The sequence below is a fragment of the Schistocerca cancellata genome, chromosome 1 (genome assembly GCF_023864275.1).
Source record: "Schistocerca cancellata isolate TAMUIC-IGC-003103 chromosome 1, iqSchCanc2.1, whole genome shotgun sequence".
NCBI classification, from domain to species: Eukaryota; Metazoa; Arthropoda; class Insecta; order Orthoptera; family Acrididae; genus Schistocerca; species Schistocerca cancellata.
Window position 1 is genome coordinate 468,314,675 of NC_064626.1, and position 20,319 is coordinate 468,334,993.

A 20,319-nucleotide genomic window follows, 5' to 3' on the forward strand; every position below is an offset into this window, starting at 1 on the left:
TACCTCCTCATATCCAGTCTTCAGGGAAGTAAGTAACATACATTGCATATGCTCCTCATGAAGGATTAGGGAAATTATTTTAGAGACTTCGTCAATATGACGTAAGAAGTGGAAGAGGTCAACTGCTACTTGCATACATGGGCCCATGCAAGCCTCTCTGTATACGGTAAAACACCAATCATCCAATATGTGAACTGATGTACACAAATTATTTGGAAAATGACATCTTTTTCTATTGTCCATGTCTCTTGCACCAGCAAGCTTGAGTGAGTACAGTGCAGCTGCTCTCGCAATGGCTGTAGCCAGAGCTGGAAGAGACTTGTCGAATCATCTGGGTGCATCACATATCATAGGTGCTGCAACACACGTTTGCAACAGCTCAGCAGAACCATCAGCCATCTGATGTCATAGCAGACCCTCTTGGACGCCATCACATCAAAAATATCACTCTGCTTCTTGGATTCCTTACGATTCATGTACACAACTCCTCAGAAGCTTGCTGAGACAATGCATCGGAACAATACACATTACCAGATCCGTATGTCCTGATTATGCAAAGTTTCAGCTCATGACAAAGAAGTGGATCTTCCCATATGAATACCTGAATCCGATGGAGATTCCACAAAATCACATTGCCCGATATAACTACATTCACCAGTAAACTAACAGGCACTGCCATAACAGATGCAGAGCACAAGCATGTGGTGAATGTTTGGTGGGGTTTCAACACATTTCATTTAGAGGGAAACACTAAATTGTACATGGGGACAGATATGCACTTGAAAACAGATGTTTCTGAGAAATTCCAGAGTGTATGTACAAACATGTACTTACATACACTCTGGATCCTGCCTTCTGTTACAATGTTCCAGAGCTTTTGTGGAACACGATGTTAAAGAAGGGCACATAAACATTGAACTGTTGCTGGTAGTAATAAGTCACTTTTATTTATTTAATTTTTTTAATGCAGGATTCATGGAAGACTTTGGTAGTGTGCCCGTAGGTACACAGAGGCAAGTAACTTGTGAATGAGAGAGTAGCAGTACAGGCTATTTGACAATTTGAGTTACATTCTTTACTTAGATGTAAGCAATCTTTGCAGGCATGCCATGCAACAGTCTCTACCATTTGGAGGGTTCCAATGGCTGCCAAGATGAAATCGTTGAACTGGAAAATAAGAGACCTCATGTGGTTGCTGATGCTGGTGTGGATTATGTCGTGGAGGTAGAACAGGTACATACCACCAATTTATAAGAGACATACAGCGACTTGCTGCTGTGATTGGTGCATTTAGTCCTGCAAAATGGTTCTGTCCCCAAGCTGATGACAATGCTAGGGAATAACAGAGATACATTATACATTACAGAAACCTTGAGCAGTGTCTCAGGTTGGGGACATGACTTATTAGAATCATCCAGGGCATCTCCTCTGGCAGCATCCCTGGTTCAATGAAAGACTAATCACTGTGGAGGTGGCTAATGGTTCAGTGGAGTTCACAAAGCCTGTCTATATCAGTATGCATATTCTGAGTCTCTCCAAACTCCACAAGCACTGATTCCAATACAAGTTTGCAAAACCAAAAATCACCGATTCCTTTATATGGATACAGAATGTTTCATCTACTGAGTGAAGATGCAATCCTTACGAAATAATTAGGTACAAACCTGAGAAATCCAACATGTCTGGACATGTGGCTGATAATGACTTATGGCAAAACACCTCAGAACAAGAATGTTATCAGCCTGATGAAAGACAAGCTGAATGGCTCACAAGTTGTGGAGTCTGTTGTGGCTCAGATCAAAAATGTATGCATACCATACAGCTGCAGGTACCACTCAAAGACAAACTAAGGGTATGCATTGTGCAGTCTCACAGGCTCTTACAATCCAAGACTACAAGGAGTGTCTGCATAGTGGTGGTACACCCCTCAAAGTGGACTTTCAACAGTGAGACCATAAATACTGCACAACTGAGAGTTGGTTTGTCATACCATAATGGCAAGCGCTTCTTCTGTAGGATGGACGGGATGGGGACACTCTTGTTCTCACTACTCTATTTACATTTTGTGTGCTTGCAAATGTATATTAAGTTTAGTATGAAAGCATTTTTTGCACACTGTATGTGCTTGTGTGTGTGTGTGTGTGTGTGTGTGTGTGTGTGTGTGTGTGTGAGAGGGGGGGGGGCACAATGTATCTAAGCAATCAGGTGCTGTTGGGTAATTATCCGATATAAAATCAGTCTCTTCCACTGTTAATATTAGTATGATGTACCTCTGCATGTAAGCAATCAAGTACTACTAGCCACAGAAAAAAAATGTATTGTTAATGACAATAAATTGTAAGTTAAATTTTTATATATGTAAGTGTTATCATTTACAAAAGACCTTTATCCTTCCATTATTGAAGGTACTGCAGGATGTAAATAAATAAGAACAATTTTTTGTGTAACATTTTTTATTCTCTCTCTCTCTCTCTCTCTCTCTCACACACACACACACACACACACACACTCATACACAATCACTCAGTTCAAATAATAATTTTCTATATGCCTTGAATTCTGCCTGTATCGTATTCAGGATTATAAATGCAATTACATACATACGCACTCTGTCAGCAAATTTAGCCTCCACAAATTTTATGCTTATTGGGATTTCAGATGGATACTTTAGTGTTGGATGAACACTGCCTTTTATATATTGTTCTAATTTATTTATATTCACACTAATCACACACAAATAGTCGATAAAGTTTCTCATTATGCAGCTCTAATATAAGGACACCAGTGACTTCACCTGCCGCCATCAGTAAAGCATTGTACAAATTGTTTATATGGCTGCACTTTCAGCTTTTAACTTCAGCACAGCCACATATCAACAACTGATGGCTCATCCCTTAACATGCTAACGTTAATAACAGTATGTGACGGGTTATATTCAGTCATCATCTTTCTCTCTATCATACTACAGAGATAGTCCCATTTGGAGCCTGCATACTACAATCTAGTACCAAGACTCTCAAAATAACTGTGGGATGCTAGGCACTGTGGATAGGTGGCACTCGATGGTAGTGTGGATCGGCTGTGAGGCACACTGAGATAGTCTGTGCAGTTGTGATAACATTGGGGTCTGGATGGCGCAGTGGTTACCACACCTGCTTAGTAAGCAGGAGATCACGGGTTCGAATCCTGGTCCAGTACTCATTTTTGTTTGTCGCCGCCGATTCTGCTTAATGTCCCACCGCAGCTGATAGCAGTGATCCCCCTTTGAATTAACATATAGTGCTAGGCCTACATTAATATGTTTAGATTCACTTGCAGCCAAATTGTATGTATTTGTGATCTACTGCTATTCACCGAGACTGAAGTTCTGGTAGCTGCTGTGGCTGGACAGAGTCCTAAGTATAATGAAACAACAACAACAACAAATAATGATAATGTATCTAAAAAGAAAGATGATGAGACTTACCAAACAAAAGCGCTGGTAGGTCGATAGACACACAAACAAACACAAACATATACACAAAATTCTAGCTTTCGCAACAAACGGTTGCTTCGTCAGGAAAGAGGGAAGGAGAGGGAAAGACGAAAGGATATGATGGTTTTTAAGGGAGAGGGTAAGGAGTCATTCCAATCCCGGGAGCAGAAAGACTTACCTTAGGGGGAAAAAAGGACAGGTATACACTCGCACACACACATATATCCATCCGCATATACACAGACACAAGCAGACATTTGTAAAGGCAAAGAGTTTGGGCAGAGATGTCAGTCGAGGTGGAAGTACAGAGGCAAAGATGATGTTGAAAGACAGGTGAGGTATGAGCGGCTGCAAATTGAAATTAGAAATTAGCGGAGATTGAGGCCTGGCGGATAGCGAGAAGAGAGGATATGTTGAAGGGCAAGTTTCCATCTCCGGAGTTCTGACAGGTTGGTGTTAGTGGGAAGTATCCAGATAACCCGGACGGTGTAACACTGTGCCAAGATGTGCTGGCCGTGCACCAAGGCATGTTTAGCCACAGGGTGATCCTCATTACCAACAAACACTGTCTGCCTGTGTCCATTCATGCGAATGGACAGTTTGTTGCTGGTCATTCCCACATAGAAGGCTTCACAGTGTAGGCAGGTCAGTTGGTAAATCACGTGGGTGCTTTCACAAGTGGCTCTGCCTTTGATCGTGTACACCTTCCGGGTTACAGGACTGGAGTAGGTGGTGGTGGGAGGGTGCATGGGACAGGTTTTACACTGGGGGCGGTTACAAGGGTAGGAGCCAGAGGGTAGGGAAGGTGGTTTGGGGATTTCATAGGGATGAACTAAGAGGTTACGAAGGTTAGGTGGACGGCGGAAAGACACTCTAGGTGGAGTGGGGAGGATTTCATGAATGATGGATCTCATTTCAGGGCAGGATTTGAGGAAGTCGTATCCCTGCTGGAGAGCCACATTCAGAATCTGATCCAGTCCCGGAAAGTATCCTGTCACACGATCAAAGGCAGCGCAACGTGTGAAAGCACCCACGTGATTTACCAACTGACCTGCCTACACTGTGAAGCCTTCTATGTGGGAATGACCAGCAACAAACTGTCCATTCGCATGAATGGACACAGGCAGACAGGGTTTGTTGGTAATGAGGATCACCCTGTGGCTAAACATGCCTTGGTGCACAGCCAGCACATCTTGGCACAGTGTTACACCGTCCGGGTTATCTGGATACTTCCCACTAACACCAACCTGTCAGAACTCCGGAGATGGGAACTTGCCCTAGGCCTCAATCTCCGCTAATTTCTAATTTAAATTTGCCGCCGCTCATACCTCACCTGTCTTTCAACATCATCTTTGCCTCTGTACTTCCGCCTCGACTGACATCTCTGCCCAAACTCTTTGCCTTTACAAATGCCTGCTTGTGTCTGTGTATATGCGGATGGATATGTGTGTGTGTGCGCGCGAGTGTATACCTGTCCTTTTTTCCCCCTAAGGTAAGTCTTTCCGCTCCCGGGATTGGAATGACTCCTTACCCTCTCCCTTAAAACCCATATCCTTTCATCTTTCCATCTCCTTCCCTCTTTCCTGATGAAGCAACCGTTTGTTGCGAAAGCTAGAATTTTATGTGTATGTTTGTGTTTGTTAGTGTGTCTATCGACCTACCAGTGCTTTTGTTTGGTAAGTCTCATCATCTTTCTTTTTAGATATATTTTTTCCACGTGGAATGTTTCCCTCTATTATATTCAAATAATAATAATGGATGGATAAAATACTTATTAATAATCTTCTTCTTTCCAGTTGATCACTGCTGCTGATGATGGCACTTTATATAGTACGAAGTAAGGCAGCAAATGATGATGCTCTTGGGATTGTATTACAAAAATTAAAGTTCCTCGAACGGTGGGGGGCCAAGCTCACACATCATTGGCAGACAGCACAATGACAGCTACAAATGATTTTTTGGGGGGGAGGGGAGGGGGAGGCTTCACAGGGCAATGAGATGACGATTCACAATTCCAGGAGGGATAATGTCACAACGCTGGTGCACATGTTAGGATGTGATGATGCCAGAATTCCAGGAGTGATGATATCATGGCCTTGGAGAAACTGTCCAAACACGATGATGTCAAAATTCCTGGAACATTGATGTCAAAAAAAGTGCTGAAGTCTGCATTTTTGGCCAGAGCCGACAATGGCCCTCCACAAATAATCTGTTGCCAACATATCCCTATTATTCCATATTCATTTGCCCACTCTAGACTTAAGAGCTGATGGCACAATACTAAGTGAATTCTTACAAGAGAAGTCTGCCTGTAGACACTTGAAAGGCAGATGGCAATAGATAATAGAAGCAAAGACAGTCGTAGCCGCAGCAGTGGTTCAGCTCTGTGCTAAAATAGAAGAAGCTGCGCAGTTCACCAGAATGATGGGGTCCTGACATCCTGATGTTACTGAAATATCGTAACGTATTTACAGCTGTTAATCATATTTTGGCTTTTATTTTTAGTCCCATGCTCTACATACTTTGTGGCCATATACTAGCAAAGAGAGATCTCCCTAGTGTTGGGATCCACTTTTTGAAAGCATCTTTATGATGATGTAGGTTAAGGCCCAGGAATCACATCCTGCAGCCATTCATCCTGGTGGGCCCATGTTTACAAGTAACTGACAGAAGAAGAAAAAGAAGAAGAAGAAGAAGAAGAATTGGAATTGTAAGTGATGCTCAATAACTTTAAAAAAAAGTGTATACTTAACAGTAGAATCTGAGTAATAGATCAAAAGCACGTGAAATTTTTAGAAATCTTAGATGAGTTTATTTAATGCCCAATGATCAGCTGTAAGTGATTGCTTTTCCCTCATTTTTGTTTCTGTTTATTTATTCATTAATTTAAAAATAACAATTTACTGAATTCAAGAATCATTAACTCTGCCCTGTAATAACCACAGCACAATTTTATTGATCTGAATATTACTATTAAGCACAGTGCTCTAGAGAAACAGGGCACATTTCAAACCTACCAGACATGAAGATGTCAAAGAGATGCCTCAGACCACCATGCTGTATGAACATCTGACTCCAAGTCACACCAGCCTCTTTCTCATTCTCTGATGCTACAGCTGAAGTTGCTGAACCAGTATTGGCATTTGTGGCCTGAAAATTCAATAAGTGTGATGCTTCAAGTGTAACAAAAACTATCAAGTAAAGTGCAAATCAAGCAAATCCTGTAATTTTTTTTAATTTTGTAAAATTTTGGCTAACTGTTTAAGACTAAACTGTTATTCTGTTGAAGAACAGAATAAACATAGCAAACATATAAAAATGAGTTCACAAAAAAAATATATCATAAAACACTGCTAACAATGTTTCAACTAAGTGACATATAACCAGCAAAGCATGCACAGAAAAGCAACAGAGAATACGTAACTGAAATCTTTTGTAACAGAAGCTAATTGTTTCAGAGACAAGGAGAAAAACTTGGAAAGTGAAAACAAAGTAGTGAATAGTGGCAACAATGAAAATTTATTTAGGCTTTACAGCCTTGAGTGAAACACAGTGAGTCACTATGCTAAGATTAGGATGACAAAGTGACTGATCATTCATTAAGCATAGCTGTACATGGAAGGGAGTGGCAATATTTTGCTATAAAGTGTGCACACAGTATGGCTGTTATGAGCATTACATGCTACACAGATTCACACTCTCCCTGTTAACATGCAGTATTAAGTTCAAATTGCCTTATGGCAATAACTTTTATTATTTTTCTGCAAGCTTTTGTGCTGATATCTGATAGTCTCTTGCAAAAAATGACCAAGTAACACATCAAAAAATAATGGATCATAACAGTTTTTTCACAGCTACAAATGTCATCTGCAACAGACTGTAATAACTCTTCAGAGATAGTAGAACAATATGACAATGATGAACAGAACAGGATGCCCGACAAGGCTCCTAATTGGATTGAATGCTGCTATGGTAGATGTCTTTCTGTAAATAACTGGTTACAATTACTTTGTTAGGATCCCAATATAGGAATGAAATACAAACAAGGAAGAAATATTACGGTCAAATATCTTGTCAATAACACAGTCATTAGAAGAGAAGGAATTTTTCCAGATATGATGTGGATGGGGAAGAAAATTGGCAATACATTTCTTCAGAGAATCATTTAGGCATTCAACCTAAACATCTTATGGAAAACAACAGAAAATCTTAATCAATATGTTCACACTGTACCAGCTCATTCAGTAAATCAAATCATGAGCTGTCAGAACAGGTGTTATGAATTCTGCTGGTACTGTAGCTTCAGTTGGTCTCATCTCACTCTGTGGCCATTGTGCCAAGAATGGTGATGGAATCTGAGACACATTAAATATACTTTTCATAGAACATTGACCCGCTGGAGAAGAATTGTGTTAGGTAATTAAATATTTATATTTTTCAATGTGAAACACTTGGCAATAACCAATTTGAGTCTTATTACAATTGTATATTAAAATGACAGTAGCCCTTTTAATTTAAAATATGACTGATCTACAGGAACATATTAAGAAAAACATCAATTTCTGAGTTTTAACTGCAGTGTCCCAAGATGTGACCATGAGAGGCCATGCAACTGCCTTCTAATTACTTTGAGAATCTTGTTTGCAATAATGTTCTGAGGCAGGAAGTATTTTTCCCTTTCCTTCTAGAGAGGCTTTCAATATGATGACAAAATTAGAGAACACAAGAATACCAAGATGCTGAACTGTTGTAATTAACTTCAAGGACCTATACTTGACAACTGCCAATAATATTTGAAATGTCATATTCTACATTAAATTTATTTTACTAGTTTGGTCTGCTTTGACTTACCCTCCAAAAACACTTCCATAATGAACTCTCTCTTGCATTTCATTTGAATATGAAGTGACCGCAACAGATGAACACATCAAAATTCACCTATACCAGTGGACCTATTTGTCATGTAGAACAGTGTTGTTCAACTAATCCCTTACAATTTACAGGAAAGCAGGTAAATCATAAAATATGCAACTTATTTACTAAGCCTGTTCTCATATACCTTGCAAATTTATATGATATAAGAAAAATGAAACAAATGTTACATTACAGTCAATGTAGATAGTGACACTTCTCCTGACAGGTGGTGGTTGATCGACAGACATCTGCAAAATCAGTGTCACTAACTTTCAGTACACGAGGCTCCTTCATCTAATAAAACAGTGGGATACATATTTTTGGAATTCTTTCCAGCATCTCCTGAGTGGGCCATCCCGGAAAACTTTCCCATACGATCCCTACACCTTCAAATCCTCTCTCAATGGCTGGCTGCAGGATCTGCTGGCTAGGGAATCTGTCAATTCTTTAGGTTTTCAGCAATTTTCTGCTAGTTGGTAGAAAAGTATTTTTCTACCTCAATTTGGTAACAGTTTTGAAATTTTATGCATATTATGAAAAGTGAGACATCAGACCTGCTGTTTTATGTCTCTTTGGGTGTCCTTGTAATGATTCACATTCCACTAAATAAATTATAATATCATAGATTATTTCACTTAAGGCACTCTTATACTTTTTAAAATGAAAAAGTTTTAAAGAAAATTATCTGTTGCTTACCTTGTTGAATTGTGTTTGTTCCTGATTTTGTTGATGCTGTACAGAATTCCCTCCATTTCTTTTAGCATTCTGAACTTGCTGATGAGGACGACTCAATGACTCTACTATATACAGAGAATACATTAATTTCTGTGGACTGGCTGGGTCAAGCAATGATTGTAATGATACCCTTTCATCAGACTCTCCAAGCTTTTGGAAGCCCTGAAGGAGGACAGGATTTGTAGGAAGAAGCGTTAAAATGTCCCATACACGACGAGACAGCACTTGTGCTTTAGTATGTGGAATGTGGTGCTGGAACAAAACAATGATAGATATATAAACACTGCCTTTAATCTTCCAAGAAATGTATTAAGTACTGCAGATGTAAATGTTTAGACAAGGTACATTTCTGGCTTCTGGCTCTCAATTTTCATACTTGTACAGGGGGGAGGGGGGGGGGGGGCAGGAGGAGGAGGAGGAGGTCAGAGCAGGGTAGGTATGTATAATCAAACAGAATTTTCCAAATAAAAATGTCAGAAAACGACTGTTGTAGAGCTACAGTTACTAAAATACAGTCATTCAGTGCCAAATTCAAATAAGTCTGTGAGTAGGTGACGGTGAATCCCTCTGGGTGTGTCTAGCAGTGTGGTTCTGTTCAACAAAGCTGCTGCAGTGTTACATTTGAACTGTTGTGCTTCACTGCACTTGAATTTCAAGCATCTTCTGTAAAATCATGATTTGAGAAGAAAAGTGTGAGGCTAAATAAATTTGTTTTCTTTTTCACCGTAGTCTTAGTTCATACTTACCTTCTTTTTAGAATGAAATTTCATTCATGCTGTCTGTGCATTAGCAAAATACAACAAAACGTGGGCTTTGAATTCCATCAAAACCGCAGTGCTGTTTCTGCAGTACAGCTTAACATTGTAACAAACTGGTGGCATCACCAAACAATGGAAAATCCATATGGCATAATGGCAATTTTATGAAAAGGATAGACTGCTTTAGAAGAAGAGCTTTTGACCGAACGCTTAAATTTATAGCAGTCTTTTTGTTGTCCCTGTCTGCGGCTCAACTTCTCTATTAATCACATTACCATTGTTTTAGTTCAGTTGTTTTCATAGTCCAGCTTTATCCAATAAATAACAAAACATTCGCATACAAAGTAACCAGCCATAGATAGGAATTTGAAGTTTGCCTTGCTTTGACTATTCAGCTGAAATCATTATCTTCAGCTAATTTAATTACAAACTACACTCTTTAATGTAAGGGCAATGGTAGGGGCAAATTATTGTAAATGCACACATTTCTGCATGCTCATTGCTGATTGGCTGACATTTTATGGCCACAGCTTCACAATGGTCATTTTCAAGCTATGGTTATTGGCAAAAATGTCTATCTGAGATACCCTTGCCTATTTTGACTTTTAACATCACAATATCTTTTCTCCATCCCAAGTATACAGAGAAAAACACACTTCGATAAGTATTACAAACAACGGCTACATGACTTAAAAGTAGGAATCATGTCCTTCTATCACAAACTGACAACACTACAGGATGAAAAGCTTATGGCTGGTAAACAGAATATAACAGGCAAAGGCAATAACCGTCTGTGAGATACATGGACTGCTTAGTACATTAGGTAATACAAAGTCACATGTAGAAGGGCACCTGGAAGGAGGAAGGGTAGGGTTTAATGTCCAACTAACAACACGATCGCTAGACCTGGAACGTGTGTCAGAAGGGGGGAAGGATAAGGAAGGAAATTGATCTTTTCCTTTTCATATGAAGCATCCTGGCATTTGTTTTCAAATAATTACAGAAATAATGGAAAACCTAAATCTGGATGGCTGGATGCAGATTTTAGCTAACATCCTACAAAATGAAAGTCCAGTGTCTTACTATTGGACCACCTCACCTGGTAGGGCATCTGGAATTGGAGCAGGCATTGAATAAGACAGTTAAAACAGTGCAAAATGAGATAACTGTCATAAACAGAAGATGAATGGGGGACAGTAAGAAATGACTATAACATATAAAGGAGATGATAAAAGCTCTGTTAAATATAAAAATTGATTGGGAAATGAGGGGCAAAGGCAGGAACAGGTGCACTTACTAGATTTATTTTTAATAGTGTCTGAACACCATTGTTTTGTAAGATGTTAAAAAAAAAGCAACAATGGGAACTTTTAGTATGAATGGTGGGGGGACTAAATGTAAGAACCATGTTTGTACGGAGGCATCACACACGTGCATCATTCAATAAATAGCTCACAACGCAGTAATTCAGTCCCTAAATTTCCAGGTCCACCTCATCCCACTTTTCTGCTTCATTTGGATGCTGTTGGTTTTTGTCACCTTTATTCCTCAGACAACGGAAAATCCAGGATGGATCGTAACAGTATTATGAAAAGGAAAGTAGCTACTCATCATTTAGTGGAGATGCTGAATCGCAGATAGGCACAGCAAAAGACTCTCACAATTAAAGCTTTCGGCCATTCAGGCCTTTGTCAACAATAGACGACACACACACACACACACACACACACACACACACACACACACACACTGAAACCATACTGCGAGCAGCAGTGCCAGTGCATGATGGGAGTAATGACTGGGAGGGGATAAGGAGGAGGCTAGGGTGCGGAGGGGGAGAGACAATATGGTGGAGTGAAATGCTGCAGATTAGACGGTGGGCAGGGGAAAGGTGTGTGTGTGTGTGTGTGTGTGTGTGTGTGTGTGTGTGTGCGCGCGCCCGCGGGAGGGAGGGGGGGGGGGGGGGGGAACTAGGTGTGAAGGTGGAATGACAGCTGCATAGTGCTGGAATGGGAACAGGGAAGGGGCTGGATGGGTGAGGACTGAGGCTATGGAAGGTTGAGGTCAGGAGGGTTACGGGAACGTAGGATGTATTGCAGGGAAAGTTCCCACCTGCGCAGTTCAGAAAAGCCAATGTTGGTGGGAAGGATCCATATGGCACAGGCTGTGAAGCACTCAACGAAATGAAGGATGTCTTGTTTGGCAGCGTGTTCAGCAACAGGGTGCTCCACTTGTTTCTTTGATACAGTTTGTCGGTGGTCATTCATGTGGACAGACAGGTTCTTGGTTGTCATGCCCATGTTGAATGCAGCACAGTGGTTGCAGCATAGCTTGTAGATCACACAATTGGTTTCACAGGCAGCCCTGCCTTTGATGGGATAGGTGATGTTCATGACTGGACTGGCGTAGGTAGTGGTGGGAGGATGTAGGCGACAAGTCTTGCATCTTGGTCTATTACAGGTGTATGGACCATGATGTAAGGGGATGGGAACAGGGGATGTGTGAGGTTGGATAAGTATATTGTGTAGGTTCAGTGGACAGTGGAGTACCATTATGGGAGGGGTGGTAGGGATAGTGGGCAGGACAGTTCTCATTTCAGGGCACGACAAGAGGTAATCGAAACCCTGGGGGAGAATGCAATTCAGTTGCCTGAGACTGCAGTCATGTGTGTGAGTTGCATTTGCATGTGTGTGTGCGTGTGCATGCAGTTGATAATGCCTTAATGGCCAAAAGCTTTAACTGTGTGAGTCTTTTTGTTGTGTCTATCTGCGACTCAGCATCTCCACTATATGGTGAGTAGCAACTTTCCTTTTCACAATATTGTTACCTTTATTCTTCTTACATTTGTATTACCTTGTCAAAATCAGTGATTCACAGGCAAAGTGGTGTTTCGTGCTTACTGTTACATCCTAAAATTTTCCTATTCTACAAATAGTCTGCTTGTTCATTTTCCTGATTAAAACCTAGTTTTTTCTATGTTGTTGGATATAATTTAAGAATACCTTCTACATTATGGAGAAGCAGCTGATGGATATACAGTTTTTCCTGTCTTCTTTCATTTGAAAGTGCAACAACTACATAATTTGTTCCATATTTGGGACATACAATCAGTAAATAATTATGTCCAATGTACTGATTTTCCCATGGCTATAAACACATGTAACAAAAAACTATTGACTATACTATCTTCAAACATCTAATGGTTTTATTAGCTCTGGAAGATCAACATTTTTCATTATTAATTGTGTGTGTTTTTGATTCATCACGTGTGTGTGTGTGTGTGTGTGTGTGTGTGTGTGTGTGTGTGTGGCTTATGGACACTCAACGGCGTCTTTATCAGCACACTTACTCTCATTAAAATGAACAAATGTGGCTAAAATCTCAGAAATTGTTCCACATTCACGTACTCAAATTAATCACACAATTACTATCTCACAAGCAGTAAAACAACAGAGGAAGAGTAAAAGTAGCTGTACATGAGATTTAAAAACAAGTAAAACACACAGAGGGGTAAAAGAAAGGCAAAGGCAAATGCCACTAGCTGACTACTAACAAAAAGTATGGGTGAGTCTCACTCTATGAACATATTAAAACCATCTCCCTAAAATTTTAAGAAAAATGTTGGGCTATTCACAAAACTTTAAAACCCGAACAATTGTTCGAACAGTACCTAAAACAGTTCAGATCAATCACCAAATCTGCTGTGGCCCATTGGTCAGAAAATAAAACACAGTCCAATAAAATGTGGCACACAGTGATCTGTACACCACAAGCAGCACACATTGGAGTGTCCTCTCACCTGAGCAAGAAGACATGCCCTACGCGAAGACGAGTAAGGAGGACCCCATCCTGCCAACGTGGCTGGAATTGCGTATGCCACAGCCATGTTGTGGGCCTTACTAAACGGAGCATACTGTCTGTCGCTATCAGCCACTCAACCTCCTGCCGCCACAAAACACTGGAGCTAAACAGAGAGGCTATAGCATTCAGGGGGATGGCACACTGAAATAACTGAGAATCATGACACGCCTCTTTGGCTGCTAGATCCACCCCTTTATTACCAACACCCTTGTCCCCTGGTAGCCAGTAGAAAGACACCACCTTCCTCAGTCATTGTACATGGAGAAGGGCATCTTCGACATTCTGGACCACTTTATCTGCTGGGTAAAAACATTTCAGAGAGTAAAGGTCACTCAGAGAATTGCAATAGACAAGAAATTTAGCACTGGAAGAATGTCCCATTTACTCCAGTGGCAGCAAGATTGCATATAATTCTGCTTCAAAGACAGTAAAGTCTTGAAGCAGCTGAACCTTCAGGATATGATCTGGTAAAAACGGAGCAACCAAGGACCCCTGTTTCAACCCATCTGTAAAGACAGCTACATAGTTGTGGTGCTCATATAAAATGTCAGAAAATATCACACAAAAAACAGAAGGAGGCATGCAGTTTCTCCTGTATTGCACCAAATCTAAAATTACTCTGGGACTCTGCAGTAACCAGAGTGGTAGACAGTTAAAACCTTGGATTTGGGGTTTACTTGCTCCACACCGAGTGACTCCAGCACACACTGTACGCGGATCCCAAATGGTACTGTGGCTCAAGGATGGGTCGGAGAAAAGCATTCCAGAGGCAGACAAGCAACAGTATGGTAAGTGGGTGAAATTGGAACTGCGAGGAATTTACATGCCTGATGCACCAAGAGGAGCCACCGCCGGATGGTGAGTGGCAGTTCTCTGGACTCAGTAAAGAGACTGGGTATGGGACTTGTCCTGTAAGCTCCCATGGCCAGCTAATTCCCCTCATGGTGGAGAGCGTCAATGATCTTCAAATAAGAAGGCCTCACTGATTTATACATCGTACATCTGTAGTCCAACCATAAATGCATGAAAATTCTATAAAACTGGAGCAGATGCACGCTGTCTGCTCCCCAAGACCTGCGGCTAAGGCACTTTATAATGTTCAGTGCCTTGAGAGTTCTGACATTCAGGTCTCTCCGGTGTGGCAACCACGACAATTTGCAGTAAAAGATGAGGCCCAGAAACCTCACTGAGTCTCTAAAATGTAGAATTATGTCCCTTATATGCAAGCCAGGCCAATTAAACATGTGATAAGAATGATTAAAATTTTACACACACACACACACACACACACACACACACTTATCATCAGAAAACTGAGTCTACTCCTTTAACCTCCACAATGTGAGCTGCAACTGATGGCTCGCTATTGCAATACTGGAGGAGGAATGGAAAACAGCAAAATCGCCTACAAATACAGAGCACTGTACAGGGCTCCTTACAATGGACTGATACTGTTTATGCGTATAGCAAAGAGGTTAACACTTTAAACACTGCCCTGAGGTACGCCATTCTACTGCTGAAAAGGATAGGATGTGTGTCACCAACACGAGTCCTACAGAACTCATCAGTTTACCTTCCATTAGGAAAGTGGGTGCACTCAGTGACTTTTATGTGATTTATAAATTACAGAGTGCAGCAATCAGTCTCTCTCTCTCTCTCTCTCTCTCTCTCTCTTTTCAAATTTTATTATCCAGATTTCGGCTAGTACCTAGCCATTATCAATGCACTATTTTTTAATCTTGATGCATGTTAGTTCCCTGTTAGTCGGGCGTCAGTCACAGTTCTTGAGTATTCAAAGAACTGCGACTGACGCCCAAATAACAGGTAACTAACATGCATCAAGATTAAAAAATAGTGCACTGATAATGACTAGGCACTAGCCGAAATCTGGATTTGCAAAGTAAAATCTGGAGAGAAAAGAGAGAGAGAGAGAGAGAGAGAGAGAGAGAGAGAGAGAGAGAGAGAGAAGAAGAAGAAGAAGAAGACTGGTTGCTGCGCTCTATGATTTATAAATCCTACAGAACTGCTGAGACAGAAAAGACCGTAGGAAGATGGGGAGATGGTCACAAAAGCCCCATTGACGCTCTCTCCAAATAGTGTCATACGTCTTACTGATATCAGAGAATATGCCAATACAGTGATGTCTACATTGGACAGACTACGGAGGGCCACCTCTAGCATGGTTAGGTCATCGACAGTGAACTATAATCTCTGGAATCCACACTGAGAGTGGCTAAGGAGGTGCCTGGTCTCTAACAACCAGACCAGACAATGGTTAACGATTCACTCCAGGGTCTTTCCCACACTGCTCGTTAAGGTGATACTCTGGTAACTACTGGAACACATGCTTGCCTCTTACCTCGAGTTGGGGAAATCACCTATCTGCCATATACAATTAAAACAGTTGAGGATTTCTGGCAACGCTGGTGGCAAATGTCTTAGCATGCAGTACAGATTTGGTAGTGAGCAGGTGCAGTATCACATGTCTTACACAGTGCTGATTCCAGTTCCCACATGGAGAAAGGCGAGTTGTAGGACTCAGAATTGTTGGCCATGTCTACAGTTGCACTGTAGCGGCAAAAGATCAGATCCTAGCTGGAATGAGCAGTAGTTTTTGCAAAATGCTCTGCCAGCATCTGAGCAATGTCTCTGGTTGTTGTTTGGAGACACCCCTGTTTCAAGACTGTTGCTATTGGTAAATGACTGCTTTTACCAGAAATCCTCTACTTTTGTAGAACAAGTGGCATGGTTGATAAGGTCCAGGAACACTTGGCATGACCTTTTCTTGCTCTACTTAATTACTTATCATGCCTTGGCTCTCAATACTGGAAAGACTGTAAGGGTGTCTGCAGTTGGGTGGCATTTAAGCCGTCGAAGAGCTGCACCCCTATCCTGGATGGCTGAACGGCACTCATCAGTCCACCAAGGTACAGGTCACCTCCTAAGATGACCTGAAGACTTTGGAATGGTTAAGTCAGTGGCATGGTGGATCACTCGCATGATGTGTTCCACCCATTCCTGGACATTGTCATAGTGTTTGAACACAGCCAGTGTCCAGTTCCATTTCTATGGTTCTGTTGAAACAATCCTCCGCCCAGTAGGTTAATGCAGAGTGGGAAGTGGTCACTGAAATGAAGGCCATCAATGACTTCCCACCGAACAGAGTGTGCAGGGGCTAGAGGGCAGATAATCAATCACTGGAAATGACTCAGTAGCAGCACAGATATGTGTGGGATTACCAGTGTTTAGGATGCACAACTCTTGGAAAGTCATAAGGCCCTCTAAAACCCAACCCCTAGAGCAAGTGGAAGTCGAGCCCCACAAGACATGATGAACATTGCAGTCTCCCAAAAGGAGAAATGGGCAGGGGAGTTGTTCCATAAGGTCTGTGAGAGCCTCAGAGTCTACTGCATTAGACGAAGTTAAATACAGTGAACAGAATGTGATTCTCTGATGTGTGTGGATTTCAACTGCAACTGCTTGCAGGTCAGTAGCCAGAGGGACAGCAGAGGAATGGTGTGCGTTCCCCAGTCAATTCACCCTTGTGATAGCTGTATAGCCCCTTAGGGCAGGGGCATCAGGTGCTTTAAAATGTGTTTCCTGCAAACACACACACACACACACACACACACACACACACACACACAGGGTGCTAGGAGCTTCAGTCCGTCCACGTGTCCTGAACCCATTAATGTTCCACTGGAGGATGGGAGCTATTTATCTTGCGGGTCACACTTTCACCCTGTCTTTCTGCCTGGGAGGGGAGCCTACCACATGAGGCGGCTGAGCTTTGGGGCAGGGCGATTGCCCCAGTCTGGCATCCAGGTCCATTAGCTCTGATGACGAACCAAGAGATACGTCAGAGAGGACATAGTTCGACACCATCGGACAGTTGACTTCCCGGCTCTGACAGAGGTTGACACTTTGTCTTGGATTTTTATCCTGAGTGGGTTTTTGGGCCACAACCATGGCTGTTGTAGTAGCAGTAGCAGTAGCAGTAGTAGTAGTAGTAGTAGTAGTAGCAGCAGTAGTAGCAGCAGCAGCAGCAGCAGCAGCACTGGACTGTGCACCACACAGTATCTTTGGAGGGGCAGGGAGTTCCGCAACAGTGGCAACCACAGCCTTAGCCGAAGTTCTGATTGCAGCTATGGGTTTTGAAATAACTGCAGCAGGAGAAGCACACTGGCACATACTGGTACTAGTTCTGACACTGGTAACCCCCATTTGTGTTGAAGCATCGGTTTTAGGGACTAGCTGTTTACAAACAGATGCAAAGGAGGTACCGAATGTCAGGGGCTACATGGCCTTATAGATCTTTTTGACCTCTCCATATGAGAGAGGTTTAGTTACTTTTATTTCCTGTGCCTTCTTTTCTTTAAGATAGACACTGCATTGCCTGCTCCAGACAGAGTGAGACCCAAAGTAGTTGACACACTTCACAGGAAATGAACAACCAACTCCTTCAAGGGCAGCCTTCCCACATTTGCCACAAGTGGCTTCCCTCTTACATCAAGCAGTAGTATGTCTGTGCCCAAAGCACTCACACTTAAAACAGTGCAATGGATTTGGGAAATAATGCCACTTTCTGAGGTAAAGAAAATCTGCCTTGATATGCTCTGGAAGTTTTGTGTTGTTGAGTGTAAGTATAAATGAGTCTGATTTCATTAGCTTGCCATCCACCATTTTCATTATAGTTTGCACATCAACAATGCCTTCTTGGGCCCATTCATTTTTCAATTCTTCTCTGGGAATGGCAACTTCTCTGGAAGTCACAATAATTTAGTTGTAGTTCAAGGTATTGTACAATTCTGTCGCTACTGCATACTTTCCAAGACATCTAGCTTTTTGCACATTAACTGCTTGCTGTGAATTAGAAGTTTCCACTAACAATAATCCATTTTTATGTGAATGTAGGTTTTTCCGGTGTATACTGCTGATGAAATCTTCTCGGGCGTCCATCCGGTTAGCTGCATCGATAATTCGCGGATGGAAGCCCGAGAAGATTTCATTGGCAATGTTCCATTTCAGATGCATTCGACTGACTTTAAAGAGCCATAGATTCCCTCTCAGCTCTTTTGGGTATAGAATGGTGAAAGCTTTTCAACACTACCCTCTGCCAACTTGACTATGAACAATACATTCTGGTCAGCAGCATATGTTCTGTTACTATAAATACCACCGCTCTAGAATTAGGAGGACTGGCTGCATGAGCCTTCTTGTTCGATTGGGTGTCGGTGCCTATCAGTGGTCCACCCTTTCCACTGGGAGGAGGAAGAGAGAACCTTGAAGGATCCATCCCGGTCCCATGAACAGTTAGGGAAGTAGAAGTCCACCTAGAGAAGACACCTGTGTGCCAAGGTAAGCCTTATACAACTGAGGTGCGGCAGTTTCCCCAGAGATTGCCCGTTAGCGACTGTTCAACTTCGACAGCCGTGCACGTCATCAGCACATAGCACACCTTGAGATTGTTGTGTTTTTTTTTTTTTTTTTTTTTTTTTTAAATAGAGGTTTGTACCACCTTAATCATATAGGCCGTCAAGCCAAGATCCCCACTCTCTGTGACAAACAATGTTCCACCACTGCACCACACTGTGGTCACTGAAGCATGCCCGTAACTTATGGTGACAGGGGACTGGAGGCCATTACCAGTCCCCAGCTCAATAACCCCGGGGTTGCCAAGTCTGTACTCAGAAAATGAATGCTGGGCCCCTGAGGGGGATTCATCACTTTAACTATGCAAACATTTAAAGCAATTTTTAATGCTTTCACATTTTTCTCTCTCCTGCTGGTTTCTAACTGATTCGAAATGAAATGTGCTCTCCATCTAACAGCAGTTTCAGTTTTATCTTCCAGGTACTTCTACGGTTTTCAACAATTTCTGCTCTTGATGACATTTCCAAATAGATTATGCTGAATTAAACAAAACTATCACATTCTTATTACCGCTTGAAGAAAATACTCAGCTACTCATCAATAGCTACCCTATTTCATTTTAGATTTGCAATACTTCTTTGCTTTTTGTCGTAACACCTTTGTTAAATAAGTGTTCCTTTGGTCCTATGTATGTATAATTTTCATCTTTAAGATACCTAATTTCACCCCCTCCCCAATACTCTCTTATCCAGTGCCTTTTTTCTAAAAGAAAGTTCGTGGGTACTCTGACATTGGATATAATGCAGCGAAAATTACTTATAACTGAAGCATGGGATACCACCCGTCTGCTTTTAGCCATGACGTCGTCAACATCATCATGGTTGCGGGACTGTAGAGACATCTATCGGTAGCTCGGCGTTTGAGCATATGCATATCCGTTTAGAACTACCATCACCCACTATTAGCGGGCGAGGGCACTACATGCTTGTCGAACTGGCTGCGAGCGATTCAGTTGTCGAGAACGGTTGCCACAGCATCAAAATGCTTGAAACAGTCAATGACATCACTTTTCCCACCAAAAACTGCACGGATATCATTCATATTGCAATTATCATCGCGAAAAAATGAAATAAAAAATTTACGTCGTGAAATAAATCTTTGGCACTCTTCCAAGTTCTCAACATCGTAAAAAATTACTTTGTC

General features: G+C 41.7%; 1 protein-coding gene across 1 annotated transcript in view; it reads right to left on the reverse strand.

The window, feature by feature from the left end:
* Positions 1 to 20,319, reverse strand: part of LOC126177063 (ubiquitin carboxyl-terminal hydrolase 34) — a 479,314-nt gene that overhangs the window by 261,915 nt on the left and 197,080 nt on the right. The window contains exons 22-23 of the mRNA XM_049924303.1: positions 9,086 to 9,376; positions 6,493 to 6,625 (exon numbers count right to left, since the gene is read on the reverse strand). Coding sequence (XP_049780260.1) covers positions 6,493 to 6,625; positions 9,086 to 9,376 — 424 coding nt within the window. The remainder of the gene's footprint in view (positions 1 to 6,492; positions 6,626 to 9,085; positions 9,377 to 20,319) is intronic.